Source organism: Neomonachus schauinslandi, chromosome 2 (assembly GCF_002201575.2).
Source record: "Neomonachus schauinslandi chromosome 2, ASM220157v2, whole genome shotgun sequence".
In the NCBI taxonomy this organism is placed as follows: Eukaryota; Metazoa; Chordata; class Mammalia; order Carnivora; family Phocidae; genus Neomonachus; species Neomonachus schauinslandi.
In genome coordinates, this window is record NC_058404.1 from 48320522 (window position 1) to 48339203 (window position 18682).

At 44.9% G+C, this 18682-nt stretch overlaps 1 protein-coding gene across 2 annotated transcripts in view; it reads right to left on the reverse strand.

Annotated features, from left to right (window-relative positions):
- The window catches only part of ADRA1A (adrenoceptor alpha 1A), a 121736-nt gene extending 112768 nt beyond the window's left edge, over positions 1-8968 (reverse strand). For both annotated transcript variants that reach the window (XM_044912565.1, XM_021698855.2), the window contains exon 1: positions 8046-8968. In XM_044912565.1, coding sequence (XP_044768500.1) covers positions 8046-8928 — 883 coding nt within the window. In that variant the 5' untranslated portion in view covers positions 8929-8968. The remainder of the gene's footprint in view (positions 1-8045) is intronic.
- Between the last annotated feature and the right edge of the window lie 9714 nt (positions 8969-18682).

Here is an 18682-nt window from a genome sequence, read left to right on the forward strand (position 1 = left end):
AGCGATTAATATCTTCAATGTATAAAATAAGCTTACAAATAGAAAAGAAATAAAAATAAATGGGTTTATAAAAAGCGGCCAAAACGCACAGACAAGCAATTTCACATTACAAAAGTCGAAATACAAATGACTAATGAGAATACAGGGGGAAATTTTTCAAATAGCAAAGAAACATACAATTTAAAAAATGAGAAGCCACAATGCAAGCGTCCAGCTGGCAAAGCAAATAGCGCTAAAATACGGGGAACCTGCTAGACAAGGAAGGTGGGTCTTCCCATCTGAACCTGAAACCCTCAGGCAACAAAACACAGCAGTGCCTTCGTCCTGAAGTGTCATCTCCTTCAGAGTAATGACTTGCCTGTCTGCAGCCTGCTTTGAGAGTCGGCTGTTGTTCACAGCATTGTTGGAACTCATTCTAGATGTTTTCTGAGCCTACAGCACATTCTTTTGAATATGATGGTAAATCTTCATTGACAGTTTCATCTCATGGAAAGAGCCGGAATTAATTTAAAGCCAAGTCTGCTTATACTATTTGTGATCAGTGAAAGGTTTTCTCATAAATCTGTTCTGGAGGCCGTGACAAAGAGGCGTTCCAGAACTATGCAGCAGCTCGTGGAAATAACTATTTGCCACCGCAGGTGGTAAGGATGGTACTTGGCAGGACATCTCTCACCTGTCCGGTGTAAAGGTCTCCCACTGGCCTTCCACAGTCCTCTTTCCACGAAGCCTTTGACAGTCTGAAATATAGGCTTGGTCATGTCACCCTTGTTCCTGGTCAAAAACTCATAAAATGGCTCGAAAAGTGTATTTGGTCTGGTTCCTTTCTCTCCAGCTTCATCTGTTACCAGCTATCTCACAGACCTTCAGTTCTGGCCACACCAGTCGTCTGGAAAATCCTCATGGACATCTGGCCAACCTTGTCGGAGTCCTTGTCCGTTCTGTCCCCCCCACCCTCTCAGCCCCCGAACATCTCCCCATCCTGCACATCTTGGCTCGAAGGTCAAGCCCTCCTTCACAGCAAGCCTTTTTCTGCCCTCCCTGCTCAGGGTCGTTTTTAGCCACAGTATATGTTTTCAAGGCACCACCTACGTCCTCTTCACTGTGCAGTTTGGATTTTTTAACCAGACATTATCTGATCCAAAGAGATTAGGAGCCCGCAGGAAGGCAAGGACCCAGACTCTTTTTATTTGGTGCATGGCATAAAGCCCAGCATACCAGAAGTCCTCAATAAATAACCAGCAGATGAAAGAGAAATGTTATTTGATATGCTTGTGAGGTAGATATGCCACAAGATGGTCAGAATAATCCTCCCTCCTTCTCTGCATCTGCCACTCACCCCATCAGGACATCAAGCTATGTCCTTCGCCCTTGCACCTATGTGGGCCTTGTGACTTGCTTTCACTGCAGAATGAGACAGCAGGTCTCATTCTGGGCCTAGGTCTGGGCCTAGCTCTTCAAAGGCCTGGCAGTGTCTGCCCTGGCTCTCTTAGAGAGAATAGCCATGCTGTAAAAAAGCTGGCCTAGGGGCGCTTGGGTGGCTCAGTCACTTAAGTGTCTGACTCTTGGTTTCGACTCAGGTCATGATCTCAGGGTTGTGGGATCAAGCACCGTGTCGGGCTCTGCGCTCTGCAGGGAGTATGCTGGAGACTGTCTCTCCCTTTCTGTCTGCCTCTACTCTTCCCCTTGCTCATGCTCATGCTCTCGCTCTCTCTCTCCTTCTAAAATAAATACTTAAATCTAATAAAAAAGGAAGGAAGGAAGGAAGAAAGAAAAGAAAAAAGAAAAGAAAAGAAAAGAAAGAGCAAGCTGGTCTACACCACTGGAGGAAGAAAGGCCACCAATTCTGAGAGCCAGCCCCAATGGTCAGATGTACTGGGTGTTGACTCATCCCTGCCCCACAGAATCATGAACTATAAAAGTTATTGCTTTAGACTACTATGTTTGGGGATGGTTTGTGGTACAGCCAGAGTAACCGAGAAACTGGCCTCTATCTTAAAATCATAACGGCTCTCAGATTATCTTCACACCATTATCTCCAGGAGGTCAACCTTCTCGGTTAAGAATCAGGGGACTGTAACAAAGCAACCCAATGTCTGGTTATTTTGGGCATCCACAAGAGTCAGAGTTGTTATACGTCCTTTATATGTCATTACCTGCACTTGCCCTTCTTTCTTGCCATGTCTCACACATCACCATCTGAAACTTTGCTATGCATTTCATTGTGCAGATTTTCCGCTCCATTAGGGTAGGGATTTTTTTCTTGTTTTTTTTTTCTCCAGCAATTCTAGCTGCCTGGCACATAGTAGATGCTCAATGAAATTTTGCTGAATGAGTGAATCATTCTTTACCTCACTGCTTCTACCCGATAAGCCCCTTGCAAGATCTATCTGCCCTCAGACACCCCATTTTTTTAAAAGATTTTATTTATTTATTTGACAGAGAGAGACACAGTGAGAGAGGGACCACAAGCAGGGGGAGTGGGAGAGAGAGAAGCAGGATTCCCGCCGAGCAGGGAGCCCGATGCGGGGCTCGATCCCAGGACCCCGGGATCATGACCTGAGCCGAAGGCAGACGCTTAACGACTGAGCCACCCAGGTGCCCCTCAAACACCCCATTTTAAAACACATTCTTTCTCCTCACTACCGCATGGTCTGCTATCTTTTTAACATAAATATCAAATATTCTATGTCCACAGGAACCACAGCTCAGCCCAACACAGCTTCCTTTGACTCAGAGGTAACAGCAATGACTAGGTCCAATAATAACACCTATTTTGTATTGAAATCAGAGAACCAGAGTTCAGACATACACCGATGCGTTCAGTAAATGTTGCCCCCTTTATCCCTTTCTTTCTGACGTTCTCTCTTTCTCAGACCTCCAAAGGCATCTGCACACTACCTATGTCAGCAACAGTCTGCAAGTCACATACGCACTGATAAAATTCACATTTATGGCCATTTACTCTCTGCTAGGCACTGTGCCAGGCGGTTGATCTGTTCAACACGTCCTATTTTATGAAAAAGAAAGCCTAGCTTTCAATCTCAGGCCACCACTTTTCCCACCCAGCCCAATGACTCTGGAACTGGCAGGCTCTAGACCAAGGGATAAAATAAGCAAAGATGATGTACACGCTTTAGGCGCTGGAGCTCTCCGCCAGACACGTTTTTCACCCTTCCTTCTTTCACCTTCCTATTCTCCCTATTCATCTCCATGATCAAAACCTGGCTTTTCCAAACATTCACTCCAAGGTATCAATGACTGATAACAGCCTCAGAGGTGACACCCCTCCCTACAAGGGGTTCTGACTTTCAGCCAAACATTGAGGATGCACAAAGAAAACAAGACTTGAGGGTGGGCAAGTCAGATTTCTACCAGCAATCACACTATTCGGTGGAGTCCAGCAACCAACCTGGCCTTGATGGGAGGAGCTGGGGAGGAAGGAAGTGTGGAGGCGGTGAGGAGCCCTCTCACAGGGTAGAAGGGCAGCCTTCGGCCATGAAAGAGTGCTCACTCACCATCCTGGGCCGGTTCCTACACGTGTGGGTGCTTTCTTCTCAGCTTTGTATACCGCACACATCCCTGCCTGGCTTAGTTTCTAATCCTGCTGTTCTCTGACAGCCTAGCTCAGACTGATAATCTCTTCTTCCCAGGAAGTACTTGTTATACTTAAGAGCTTGTGTCCATTGTGTATGATAATCTAATGGCCTATTTATTCTTCCTGTTCACACTTTGCATGAAAAATGTACTTAAGACAGTTACTAAAAACAGGTAACATCTCACTGATGGCCCAGCAGAAGCAGTGCAGGCTTCAAGTCCCTGCTCAGTCAACAGTGGTACATCTAGAAGTTTCCACAGTGCCCCCCCAGGCACAGTTAACTGTGATATTCCTTCGCACTTCTAATACCACTTCACAGACTTGTGATAATTGTTCCTAATTTGTTTCCTTAACTAGACTGTGATGCCCTTGAGGGCAGGGAATGTGCTTTATTCATCTTTTTGTTTTAACTCAGTGCCTGGTACTTACTACACAGTCTATAAATCCTGGAAGAAATAGTCTCTTGCTTACTTGGTGGCATGAAGAAACTGTGGAACACAGATCCTGGTACGTTGGGGGACCTTCTGCCGACCGAGCAGCCTGGTCAGACTGCCAACTGTACATTTTCAATTTCCCTCCTGCTGCACTGCATTATTAGGATTTAAAGGAGACCCAGTGATTCTGGGTGCTCCTGTCTTACCATGACTTCCTGCCACTGTAACCTTTTACCTCAATGTTAATAATTCCCCAGGAGAGCAGATACAAGAGGTAGGCCCTGGTTAGACCAGAGTTCCCTTTTGTCTACTATCTGAATCTGTATGACTCCTAATATGTTCCAGTTTATGTCCCTGCATAAACATGTCTTTACTGTGGTTCCTAGATATGGTCAATCATCAGCAACATTCCCCATAATCCTCAGCCTCTTAGCTATTAGAGAGTAACACACAACCTTCTTGACAGGTCTTGCTTTCAACTTATGACTATAAATCTCAAATATGTCCTTAGGACTTTCTGGTGACTCCACTAAATTTCCATAAACTATTTACTTTCTCGCCTCAAAGATTAGTATTTCACATCTTTTGTTCGTCAAACCAACATCATTTCCTATTCCTTCCTCACTTGTAGCTGATGATCTTGCTTTTCATTAGGTCAAGGGCATAAATATATTCTGAAGAGCTGATTGCCTCTCCTCTCCGGATCTGCTTGCCTCTGTGCTTATAGCCCCTGGCTTCTCCCTCACTTCCCAACACTCCACTTGGGCACTGAACCCCACCTCCTCCCTGGCCTATACCGTCAGCAACTCTATTCCATCGTTCCCTCAGAATATAAACGTGGTATCCTATCTCCCACTTTTGGAAATTCTCTCTAGATCCTTCCGGCTCTCCTCTATTTCCCTGCTCCACTGTCTAGGAAAACCTTTCCCAAGACTTGCCTCTTTTCACTGTTCCCACTTCTTCATCTTTTATTCTTTCTAGGGAGCACACAGTCAGGCTTTCGTCTCCCTCATTCCATGAGACTATTATCCTTAACGGGCATCCTCATATCACCAAGGACCTCCACATGGCCAAGTCCAATGTTAATTCCCAGCCCTCCTCTGACTTGGCCAAGCAGTTGCCTGTGACACAGCTGGATACTCTTGCCTTCTCGAGACATTTCCATTTGGCTTTGGGAACAACGCAGTCTCCTGGTTTTCCTCCTTCCTCCCTCGTCGCTCCTTCTCAACTTCTTCTGCTAGTTGGTTGTCCTCCTCTCCCCGGCCCTCGAATACCAGAATGCCCCAGGTTCAGTTCTTATCTCTCTTTTCTCTCCGTATGTCCTCCCTTGTAGATCCATCCACTTCTGTGGCTTTGAATATGTTGATGTGTCCCCAGTTTACACGGTAGCCCAGCGGCCCCTTACAGCTCCGAACTCATGTATCTACCTGCCACTTGGCATCTCTACTTAGATGTTGAATAGACACTACTCAGCGTGGCTACACAAAATAAACACGTGTGCTTCTGCCCCTGCCAGTCCCTAACAACTCCATCATTCTCTAGTTTTCCCAGTCTCAGCCAAATGCACTACTGTTTGCCCAGGGGCTTAGGGCCCAGACCCAGAAGTTATCTTTAATTCCTCTCTTTTTTTCTCATACCCTGTGTCCAAACTTGTCAGTTCCACCTGTGAAATAAGTGCTGAATGTGATCACTTCTCACCACCCCCACTTGTTTCACCCAAGCGCTAGGCATCACGACCTTTCCACCCTTGGCTGCTCTAACAGCCTCCCAACTGGTTTCCCTGCTTCCACAGTCATCCCCCCAACAGCCCACACTCCACCCAGCAACCAGAGTGATCCTTTAAAAATATAAAACCAGCCACTCCCCTCCTAAAACCTGTCTGGATGGCTTCCCATGGCAATTGGAATAATATGCAAATTCTACTTGGGCCTAAAAGACCCACATCACTCTGACCTAGTCTGTCTCCACAACCAGTTTTTGAACTTGTCTGCCTATGCATTCTCTGTAGTTCAGCCACTCTGGCCTCTTTGCTCTGCCTTGAACAGGTCAGGCTATTTCCCATCTCTGGACTTGCCGTCCCTCTACCCAAAAGGCCCTTCCGGACTTGGCAACGTTTGCTCCTCACTTCAGTTCAGTCTGCTCCAATATCACCTCTTCAGAGAGGACTCCTCTGACCACCCACCCCACTGCCCTGCAAATCTTTATCCTCTTATCCTGTTTCCTTTTTAAATAATACTTAGTAATCCTTGATATAGATATATATTTGTTTGTCCATTTCCTCTAAAAGAATGCAAACATTTTACTGGTAAAGAGTTTGTTGCCTTGTTCAAACTATATGCTTAGAACAAGTGCTTCATATATACTTGATGAGGGCATGGATGCACGAATAAGCTTCAGGAGGAAGTAAGAGACAGGACACAGAAAGGTAGGGAAGCGGTGGTTCAGGCAGAGTGTTATTTAAATAAATTCCAAGCTGTGATGTACTTCCAGGGACAGAGTCAGCAATAACGATGGGCAGGCACAATCGAAAGCCAGCTGGTGGACTCAGAGGGCCTCTCAAGCAGCCCCGTTAGATAGAAATTTCTGCAACGATGAAAATGCTCAATATCTCTGCTGTCCCCAACAGTAGCCACTGGCCATGTGTGGCTACTGAGCACCTGAACTTTGGCTAGTGGGATTGAGGGACTGGATATTAATTATCTTTAATTTTAATTTGCGTTAAATAGCCACATGTGGCTGGTGGCTATGGTATCAGCGAAGCTCTAGAACCTGCAGAATCTATCCCCACCCCAGTTTGGGATTTCAGCATAATAATGCATTCCTCACTGAGTTGTGGAGAGGATGAATGAAATAAAGAGCCTGGACAAATGAAGTTTGGAGTTAGCCCTCAAAAACGACCAGCTGCTATTATGACACAGAGTTGCAAATTAAAGTACTTTAAATGCATGCCACTTAAATTTGACTCTAAAGTGCCTGAAACGAACTTTTATTAATTTTTATCATAAATTTTTTTGTTTGCTAGAGTTAGTGGACAACAAATGTGTGGGTCTATATTTGAGCTCACAAACTAAAAATAGCAAACAACCATTTTGGGATCTCCTGAAGGCCTTTCAGAGATAGATGACTATTCCAAGTGGATCAGCTTGCTGATACTTACAATGAGCTACTTAGCTTTGACAATAGCTAACATGGCATTTGCAAAAGTTGGATTTGTAACATTACTGTATTATTTTCAAACAGTGTCTTCTGCAACTTCCAGAATGATCTTGGATAAGAGTACTGTTTGTTTTAATACTATTAAAATAAAGGGGAAAGTATCACTTATTGGAAACATTATGTTGAATTCTTTAAAGCTTAAATTCGTTTGGACATAAACTCATCTTTTTTTTTTCTTGTCAGTGGCTGGCCACACTTTCTTCCATACTGAATCCAGAAAATAAAATTAACACAGATATAGAACATAAGCAGACCATTATGACTAACCCTTAGGAATAATCTAATCTAATAATAAAATTACACATTTGTTCAGAATAAGTATGGTGCTTATTTTTAGGCCAAGAGAATTTGCAGTCCATAGCAGCAGAGGTGAAAAGTGGCATTCCACAGCCCCTGCCGAAGTGTGTGCTGGAGACTCTGAGACTCCAAAGAAGAGGGATCTATTTAAATTAAACACATGCTTAACGGCATTAAGAAAAGTTGACGTTCTTATTAAGGAGACCAATTAATCTGCTGGAAGCCACTTTACAGTAGTTGAAAAAGTGCCCTAGGACATAATAATATAAATGAGACTGGGAGAAGAAAGGAAACTAAAATTCACTCTTCTATAAAGGAGTATTTTCCTAACTGCCCCGCCCCCGCCGCCGCTTTGCTGTTTGAAATGCAGATCCTTTTTCTTTCCCCCGCCCGCCGCCCCCCCCCCCCCCCCCCCCCCCCCCCCCCCGGCTGTGAGTCTGGGGTAGCACAGGGGAACAGGATGAAGATCCCTAAATACCAAGGTCGGGTGTTTAAAGACTTACCAATGGGCATCACCAAGAAAAAAGGCAGCCAGCAGAGGACGAAGCAGCCGACCACGATGCCCAGTGTTTTGGCCGCTTTCTTCTCCCGGGAAAACTTGAGGAGCCTCACGGAGAAGTGCGTCTTGTTCTTGGCGCTGGACACCCCGGTGCCTCCTACGGGGACATTTTTCCGATGGATGCGGAGCGTCACCTGCTCCGAGTCCGACTTGTCGGTCTTGAGGCCAGACTTGAGGCCCCTGCTTTCCCTCTTGGCCACCACATAGACCCGGCAGTACATGACCAGGATGATGGTCAGTGGCACGTAGAAGGAGCCCAGCGCGGAGAAGAGCACGTAGCCGGGCTCCTCGGTGATCTGGCAGATGGTCTCGTCCTCCGGGGCCGGCTGCCTCCAGCCAAAGAGAGGCCCGATGGAGATGACGAGGGAGAGCGCCCAGACACAGAGCAGAGCCATGAGACCCCTCTTCTGGGTGACGATGGTGGGGTAGCGCAGTGGGTAGCTCACACCTATATAGCGGTCGATGGAGATGATGCAGAGTCCCATGATGGATGCGGTGCAGCACAGGACGTCCACCGCCGCCCAGATATTGCAGAAGACCCTGCCAAAGGCCCAGTAGCCCAGGATCTCGAAGATAGCTGAGAAGGGCAGCACGGTGGAGGTGAGCAGGAGGTCGGCCACCGCCAGGTTGACGATGTAGTAGTGAGTGACCGAGTGCAGATGCCGGTGGCAGGCCACGGAGAGGATCACGAGGATGTTGCCCAGCACACCGAAAATGATGAGGCCCCCCAAGATCACCCCGAGCAGAATGGCCTTGGATATGTTCACCGGTGCGGGCGGGTGGGTGCAGTTGGAACTGTCGGAGGCATTTCCAGAGAGAAACACCATGGTCCCAGCCAGGGCCGGCGAGGTCCGGCTCTCGAGAGCCACCCCCGGGCGAGGGCGGAGGCGGAGGCGGAAGCGAGGGAGCAGAGTCAAAAGGTCTCGGCTCGGGGGAGCCTTGCCCGCTGGGGTTAGCTGGGGGTGAGAGAGAGCGCGCGGGTGGGAAGCAACCCCGGCCTGCCGTGCAAACCCTCAGAAGGCCACGCAAAGGGGCAGGGCGTTAAAGGCGACATGGCCAGGGGCGCGCGGGGCTACCCGCGGACCCTATCCACCCTTTGCGCTGGCCTCCGGCCCCAACTCCCTTCCTACCCGAGGCTTGGCGCGAAGCTCGAGGAGGCACGTTGCAAAACTCAGTCGCAGAATTACAGGGGCCCGCTTCTGCGTACTGTCTGATCCGTCCTGCTTAGAAGATTCAGCATTCTGCACGTAATTGGGAATTCAACAGTGCAGCGCCAGTCTCCCCGCAAACCACAGTCAAGTACCGGTTTGCCGTCGACTCTCAAAGGCGGGGACCGCTGGCATCTGGGCGCTTCTGCCGGCCCGCAGTTACCCACAGGGTGAGTGGCCCGCAGTGGACTCGTGGTATAGATCCAGCTTCTCCGCGCGCAGACCGGGGTAAGTGGATAAAATGTTGGCCAGGACCGAGGCGGCTGCGGGGCGTTGTTTGCCCGCGTCCTCCTGAAAGAGCGCAAAGAGAAAGGCGGAGTGTATAGCAGACGCCCCGGGGAGTGAGGCCAAACCCGGCTCGACGGACCGTGGGCGGCGGCTGGGAGCCCCGCCGACTCTGCGGTCCCGGAGCGGCGTGCCCTGCCGCAGCACAGGCGGCGCGCGAGGGGACCGCGCGCCCGGCTCCCCGCCGCTGGGAACCTGCCCTGGCGCGCGGCCCGCGCCCTCTGGCCCGCTCCAAGATCTGGAGCAAACAAACCCCAAGCTGCGGCGGCCAATTACGAGCGGCCGCACAGCGAAATTAAACCCCGCGAAGCTCGCTAGGCGGGACTGCGGCTGGTGTGTGCGTTTGTGTGTGTAGCGCAGAGCCGAGTCGGTGAAAACCGGCGTTTGCCATTTGAACAGGTTGCCTCGCAGCCACCTGGAGGGGGCGGCCTGGGAGAGGGAACCGCAGCGACCCGGGGACCGCAGGCGAGCCCGTGCCACGCGCACGTTCACGCCGGAGGAATTCACACTCGGGTGTGCGGTGCGCGCCGGTCTGTCGACCAGCCAAGCCGGCTCGAGAGCCAGGTCCCGAGCAAAGCCTGGCGGGGACCGAGAGCTGAACGCGACCCAGGTCGGTCCAGGAGCCCTTTTCAAGCCGCAGGATCGGTGGTGTCGGAGGACTTGAGCCTCGAGCCACACCCGGACGGGCTGCGCGGGTGCAGGCGAAGTGGTGGGGAGGGCAAGCGCTACTCTGCAGAAGGGGCTTTGCAAGTGGCGGTCACTGCGGCTTTGGTGGGCTTAAAAAATCAAGCGGAAAGGGGGACGCTTTGGTTTTCTGCGCTGGGGGCCATGGTCTGTGTGAGAAACTTAGGTTTCCACGGCCGCGAGCCGACCACAGGGACTCAGGCAGGAATGCGAGGACTGGGGACCCATCTTGCCTTCTAAGGACTCTGGCTGGGGTCGGGGCCCTGAGGCGGGACCCTAGGGGCAAAGGCTCTTGTGAAAAATCACAAGTTCAAGAGCTCACAGGTGGTACTAAAAGCAAGCAACTGCAGAAAGCCTCTTTACCACGGCGCGATAAATACGGGCAGAAAAACACACTTGTTAACTAGGAGGTAACTTTCTAGAATATAGAAGGGAAACAGGGTGGGGTGGGAATGCTGGGGTCACAGCGGGTGAAAAAAGCGGGGGGCGCTTAGGGAAAGTGCGGGTTCCGGCTCACGGGGAAGCAAGGGAGATGTGCCTTCACCCACCCGGCCCTGCTGGACGCCCGCGTCCCGCGCCGCCGCACACTCACCTGGAGCGGGTAGCGGACCGGGAGTTCGGTCCCACGAGCAGCCCTGCCGCCTCTCTCTGGGGGAAGAGGCGACCGTCTCACCGAGGAACCAGTTCTTAGTTCTTCTGCACCCGCTGACTCACCCCTCCACCACAGATGTCTTTAAGCTCCCAGCTCACTATCGCTTTACCTGCAGAATTTAAAATAGTGAAAATAGGAAAAGAAAAAAAAAAAAAAACCCAATAGCCAACCAAGAATTCCACATTCACCTTTTAAATATTCAAGCTCCCCGACATCAGCAAAGAATGGCAAGGAACTTTGCAGCTAGCTCTCGCTGACGTCACACAGGCAGTAGCCCCAGCGAGTACGGTAATCGGCTGTTTACCGTATTACTCTGCGGCAACAGGCAGAATGCGCACAGCCGTATTTTTTAATTTTTTTTTTTTCTGCTCCCGCTTGTCTTGGGTGGATTAAGTTCTCGCTTTACTTTAAGAAGATACGTGTATGGGTATGTGTTTGTGTGTAACTTTTATTTATAATAAATAACTTATTTAAATGATATGATTTTTTTTAAATAAAGAAAAATTGACACTTGCCGGACAGATATTATTGCATGTATAGTGTGTTCAAAGACATGACCTAAAAGTTACATTTGGGGGCACCTGGGTGGCTGAGTCGTTAAGCGTCTGCCTTCGGCTCAGGTCATGGTCTCTGGGTCCTGGGATCGAGCCCCGCATCGGGCTCCCTGCTCTGCGGGAAGCCTGCTTCTCCCTCTCCCACTCCCCCTGCTTGTGTTCCCTCTCTCGCCGTCTCTCTCTGTCAGATAAATAAATAAAATCTTAAAAAAAAAAAAAGTTACATTTGAACAGCTTTATTCAATTAACACTGGAACTAGGTTCTGTTAAAAATCAAGAAGAGCATGTTGTTACGCCAAATACGCAGGTATATTATATCATTTGCAGATGTTTTAAGATGAGAGTAAAGGGCGCCTGGGTGGCTCAGTTGGTTAAGATGAGAGTAAAATCAGATAACATTTAATAAATCTGATTGCAATAAAATTATGATTCCAGGAAGATAATGTGAGCATATCTAACCTTTATTAAATATGATCCATCTCTCATTTCTTTAGACAAATGGAATTAAAAAAGCATTATAGTCCCGCTGTAGTTTCTTACACAGTTTAGTGTTGGTAAAGTGCCACAAATTCTCTTCCAGTTTTTATAAGAAAACGTATTTTTTAAGGGAATGTGACTTCTGTTACTTCTCTTTTAATTCTCGTTGATTCATAATACTTGGCATATGAAAAGCTGACATCACCAGTTTTATTTACTTTTTTTTCTGGTAAACTCCATGTTCTGTTTACCTTGCAATTGAATAAAGCCATATGTGTTTTTGGAATATTGGGAAAATACTAGAATTTTCTCCACTCTGATTCCCACCTCCTACATCATCCTCTTTCATCTTTATTGATTTAGACAAAATACTGTTCTTAAAAGTATTTACTAGTAACAAAGAGAGAACTTTGACCAATGGTTTGCATTGGAAATCTCTCCCCTGAACAAAAGTTTGTTAATATTGTTTTTTTCCAAGGAGATGTTTGGGAGGCCCTTTTATAGCAATATACCCCTAATGTCTTGGAGTAATGCCCATGGAAAGATCAGGGAGCACTACTTCATTAAAGACCTAATATTTAGATTTCCTTTTCTCGTATACACAATGCCGCCCACCTCCCACATCTCTCGGGGTAGTACCTACACCTATCACATTTGATTAGACTTTAATATTGTTTGATTTGACTTTAATATTGTTTTTAAAAATATACAAAAATGGCTTGTTCATCCATAAACTGAATTTTAGGTTGTAGAAGAAACACAGTGGATAAGGATACAGGAAATCTGGGTTCACTCTAATTAAGTAACGAAGTCACTTGCTGTCTCTGGGAGTCAGTTCCCTCAGGTAGGGAGAGCTGGACTTTAATTCCCTAACTCTTACATCTTGTCCTCAAATATGTATATAACATATGTTCTTTAGAAATCCCATCCACCAGACAGATATTATTATTGTTTGATTTCATATTCATTAACCTTATACCATGAAGGTGAGCTTTCTATTAAGATCTGCTCTACTGTAGGTAAGGGAAACAGTGTTATCAGCAAGAAAAGCAACCCCAAATTGCTCAGCTCTGCAAGGTTAGAATGTAACAAGGTCTTTGGAACTCCCAGTCCTCCAGCCCCCAACAAACAAGCATGCAACCCCTCCTTTCCCCCATGGGCTAACTAGTTGGAGCCAAGGCTGAGAACTCCTTTTTTTTGTAGCTTGGTTCCTACACACTGCCAGGTAGCGAACATCAGTATTTGTGACACTAACTCTTGGAACCAATTTTTCTTGGGTAGCCATAGATCCACATACAGGGAACTATCCATCTGTGGGTTTCCTTTAAAGACTAGTTGAGGTAAATGTCCCAGAAGGTGTTGAATTAGATCCCTGGAGAGGTGGGGTGAAGACAGAGTAGACTGTAGAGTCATGAAGATGCTGTCCCTGCCCTCCTATAAAACCAGGGGCAAAACCCAGCTTTTCCAAGCCTAGACTTCCTAATTTTTAAAGCGACACAATAAAACCCCCAAGGTTGTTATGAGGACCGACTGAAATTATATCTCATTGGGCTCATCCACCCTCTTGTTAGTAATCTTATTAACGCTTTCCCTTTCTGTTCATTTTGTGTGCTACTTTACAGTGAAACATATTTCTAATCCAGAGTGGTCCCAATCCCACATTAACATGAGCACGATGTATTCAGCTGGAGAAATCTGTGCAGTGACCTGAGAATTATGCCCAAGCCCACTGCTATAAGCACAGTGACCCAACAAAGCAAAGTAGGGGACTGGCCCTGGTCACAGGCTACTCCCCCTTTCTTCCCACTCCCCCTTGTCCCACATCTTGAAGGACCATGAAAATATGTGCAAATACTACAGCTGGCCTTTGGCTGTGGTCTGTCATGTGGTCTGCCCTTGAGAAGATGGGTCCAGGAAAAAGGCCTAAGGCCCTGAAAGTGGTTGTGTGGCCGTTTGGAGCAGAAGATTCTGGGTCCCAGAGCATAATCTAGAAAGAAGGGTATAGGCTCCAGTCAGAGATACTAACCTCAGTCCTGTAGTCTTATGGATTCTGGGCTCTTTAAAGCCCCAAGCCCAAGTTAGGGGTCCTCTTGCCTGGACCTAACAGTGCTACTCTCTAGACCGTTAGGGTGTGATGGAAGCTGAGATATTCACTGCAGGGGAGGTTCCAGGAAGGCTCATGGGAGGATATGTCTTGATGTAGGGCTTGCAGGATAAGCAGGAGTCAGATTGGTAGGCAGAAGTCAGGAAGGCAAGTCAACAACAGCCATACAACAGAATGTGTGTGTGTGTCTGTAGGTGTGCGCACGTGTGCATGTGCATGTGCTTGTATGTGTGCATTCAGAGACACTGGGGTCTAGTTGGAGAAGAAGAGCTTGCAATCAATATACACCCCATACCTTCGGTTGGCAGAACTGTTAGTGACTGGTGAGAAACTCAACAAGGATAGGAGGCTTTAAGAAGAAAAAAAAAATCTGTCAATCATTATCTTAGAAGACAAGACACCATGGAATTATGAGCTGTTTTCCCAGGCTTATGATTCCAAGTGACAGAGTAGAGGGCTTAATGTTAGTATCTACCCAAAAGACCTGGCTTTTCAACTAATTCTCTTAAGGTTTAAAAAGTTAAACGGGGAGGAAAATGAAAAACATTGCTCAGAATGATATTGATGCAGTATCAAGTCACAATGTTGCCTTCTAGAAAGGTTTTATAAATGCAAATACAAAATGTAAACTCACAACAGTGGTGTATGACAAACTGTTTTCTGTTGTTTTTTTTTATTGCTTCTTGCCAATCTTGAGTATTTATAATAAAATAGACAAGTACATATAAATGAAATAAACCTTAGCCAATTTGACAAGTAAGAAATATCTCATTTAAAAGTTCTTATTCTTTAATTATAAGCATATTTTCATACATTTATTTGACATTTCCATTTATTTTGTGATTTGCTTGTCCACATTTCTGTCAGTCAGGATTTAGTCAGAAACTGATACAGATATTTCAAGTAGGCAGTGATTTCACACAAGGAATTAGAGGCTTATAAAACAGTTAGAAAAGATTAAGAAACAGGCCAAGGAAAACTGCTATTTGCTTTCAGGAAATCTGGAAGGACAGGAGTATCAGGAAACCACAATGATGAGCTCAGCGTCTGAAGCATCAAGAATGTGCAGGACACCCAGAAGCTCCTGGCAAAACCTCACACGTGCTGTTGGCTGAAGCCTTCCTTCCCGCACAACACTTGTCACAGGACAAACAGTGGCTTCGGCTTCCCTTTTACTTTCAAGACCTCAGAGGAATTCCTTTCCTAGGTGGATTATAACCAGAACTGCTGACGGAGATTCTTCCAGCCACTGCAATGCAGAGAAGAGCACAGAAGGGGCGGGGGGGGGCGGGGGGGGGGGTTGGGTCTGAGTAGGCAATTTAGTATAATGTCCATTGCCCGTTTTTGTATTGGTATTTTCCTCTCTTATCTTCTGCATTTGTAAAAACTCATTATATATCATGGCGGCCATAATAATGTACCCTTCAGATCTCCTGCTGCTTAATTGGGCATACCTGAATGACAGTCTCAGATTTTGTCCTTCTGGATCCATCCCTGTGCTCAAGCCACACTTCTCTAAAGGCTGCTCCCAACCAATGGCTTGGTATGGCAGACGTTCTAATGCAGGACCATTATTACTAGACACGGGATTTGTTGAATGGGAGGCTGTCTCAGGGACTTCCCATCAGTCAGCAAAAACTTTCTTATAACTTTGCAACTGTCTGGCACTTACCTTTCCTCATCCTCCTCTCCTTCCCTCTGCTTTATAGGATTCTGACTTGGATTGTAGTCTGAAGGATTTCCTTCTTCAACTCCTTTTTTCCTTCATAGGAATTTCCTCCAATAAATCTTTTTTTATGATTAACTATGTCTTCGTGTCTGTTTTTTGAAGGACCTAAATAATCATGTCTTCATGTCTGTTTTTTGAAGGACCTAAATTATACATTAAGGATTTCAGTCCTTGGGATATTTGTTGTCATTTCTTCCTGTCACATATATTTAAGGTAAAAGACTTTAAGAATTTCTATAAAGAGAAAGGCTATCCATGTAAGTTCTCTCATAATCAACAGAAAGTGACATACTTATACCTGGTAAACCTATGAATGTAATCCGCACAATATTTTGTACATATTTTATAAGAGTTTACTGGTCAATGATTTTTCTTCATGGTCAGAGTGGTTGTTGACCTCATGAAAAAACCTAAAGGAGCTTCCTTACTCTTCTCGACTCAAGGAATTTTCCTTCCATACTTAGGATTTCTGGCAAGACTGAATTTAACCCATATGAAGCACATGTGAGTCTGCACTAATTTTAAAATTATTCTAAAATGAAAATCTTGTATGACAAGTATTGAAGAGGAGAGGTCCCTTAATTTCCTCTGGCTGAAGTTGAGCAGAAAATACATGCTAATTCTTAAGTCTGAAAAGGAGTGTCTCTTCTCTCTTATGAAAGGATAAGCTTAAGTTCTGGATAAGTAATCAGGGTTTTTTTTTAATCTAGTCTTATTAATTTAACTGCTTTAATGAAGTTTTTTTGCCTTCTATAAGTCGTGGTGCATAAATTGACAACATGGTCATGTTCCTTTGTTCAGCATCAGAAAAAGCAAAACAAAACAACTTTAACTGTTCTTTTTTTTCACTTTCTGAAACCACCACCATCATTTTTGTTTACTTCCTCATAGTTAATCAAATGAATCTAGTTAAGAAAGTTAAAACAAGCCATAAGGAAAAAAAAATCAGGAGTCAGGCCAATTTGATTTTATCAGAAACACCAATTGTAAATGGGAAATTCTTGCAAAGAAGAGTTATCAACCGAGAAAAATTTAGGGGGGAAAAAAACACCTGTCAAGCTGAGGATCCTGAGCATCTATCTGATGTTTTCAGTGACAAGTAACTTTCCAAATATGAGAAAGTAAATTTTTAATGAAGCAAACTAAATGTCAATTTAGAATATTGTAGAGAGTTTGGTTTCCATTAGCCTTCTCTTCATGGCTCCCTGAAAAAACACAAAATCTAAATTAAAAAATGCACTTACTACATAAACTCAACTTCAAGGCAAAACCCCTAGCCTTTTTCTCCAACCAGATTTGTACTTCTCAGTTCTCATAGATAGAAATCACGTAATGACCAATAGTCTATGTCAGAAAAAGTAAAATGGGGGTGCCTGCGTGATGTGGTTGGTTGAGTGTCTGACTTGATTTTGGCTCAGGTCATACATGATCTTGGGGTTGTGAGATTGAGCCCCAAGGCAAGCTCTGTGCTCAGCAGGGAGTCTTTTTGAGATTCTCTTTCTCTCTCTCTGCCCCTCCCCCTGCTCACATGCTTGCTCTCTCTCTCTCAAATAAATAAATAAATAAGTCTTTAAAAAAAAAGAAAAAGTAAAATGGATAATCAAAGCAATGATTATAATGGGAACATTGGGGAAACTAAAATGTCCAAAATGATTGTTGATCTTGATTAAATTTCTTGGTGAGATACTCAATTTGTTACTTCCTATATTGGCCAGCATCTAAACAAGAAAAATACTGCATAATGAAAAGGGTTTAACAAAAGAAAGATTAATTGGTGGTGCTTGGACATTTGGTTCTTTATATGGAAAAAGTAAATACACAAAAATAAATAAAACTAGGTTAAAGATCTAAATGTAAAAATGAAATTTTAAACAAATAAATATATGAGAATATATTTTCACAATGAGATTTGGGAAATGTTTTTTTATTTTATTTTATTTTTTTAAAGATTTATTTATTTATTTTAGGTGGGGAGGGGCAGAGGGAAAGGGAGAGAGAATCTTAAGCAGACTCCATGCTGAGCCTGACACAGGGCTCAATCTCATAACTCTGAGATTATGACCTGAGCTGAAACCAAGAGTAAGAGGCTTAACAGACTGTGCCACCCAGGTACCCCTGAGAAATGTGCTTTAAATAAGACACAAAAAATAGAATTTTTGAGAAAAATTGATAAATTTAACTACATTAACACTTGATACTGTTCAGTATGATAAAAGTGACAACAGAGCAATGTTAAATTACAACTTTAATTGGGAGTGAGTATTATAAAATGTCTAACAGACTGAGATTATTTTCCAGAGTATGTATGTTCTCTTGTCTTCTAATTTCCATTTTTTCTAAGAAGTCAGACAAATTTATATCATTCTTTCAGTGTAGTTAATATATAATTTTTCTCTAGCTGATTTTAAGATTTTCTCTTTCTTTTTGGATTTCAGCAACTTGTCTAGGTATGGCTTTATTTATATTTATCTTGCTGAGTTTCTTGGATCTGTAAATTTAGGTTTTTCACTACCCTTCAGAAAATTTCTTCAAAGATATTTTTCTGCCCCATTTTCTCTCTTCTTTTCTGGGATTTCCCTCACATGCATCTCAGACTACTTGGTGTTGTCTCACTAGTCCCTAAGGCTATGTTTATTTTCCTCAATATTTTTCTGTTTTTCAGATTGGAAATTTTCTTTTGATCTATATTCAAGTTAACTGACTCTTCTTTTCTGCCATCTCCAATACACTGTTAGGCCATCCAAAAATTTAAAATTTGTTAGTGTACTTTTTATTTTTAGAATTCCCATTTGTATATTTTTTATAGTCTTAATTTCTTTGTTAAGATTCCTCATGTGTTGGGGCACCTGGGTGGCTAAGTCGATTAAGTGACTGACTCTTGATTTCAG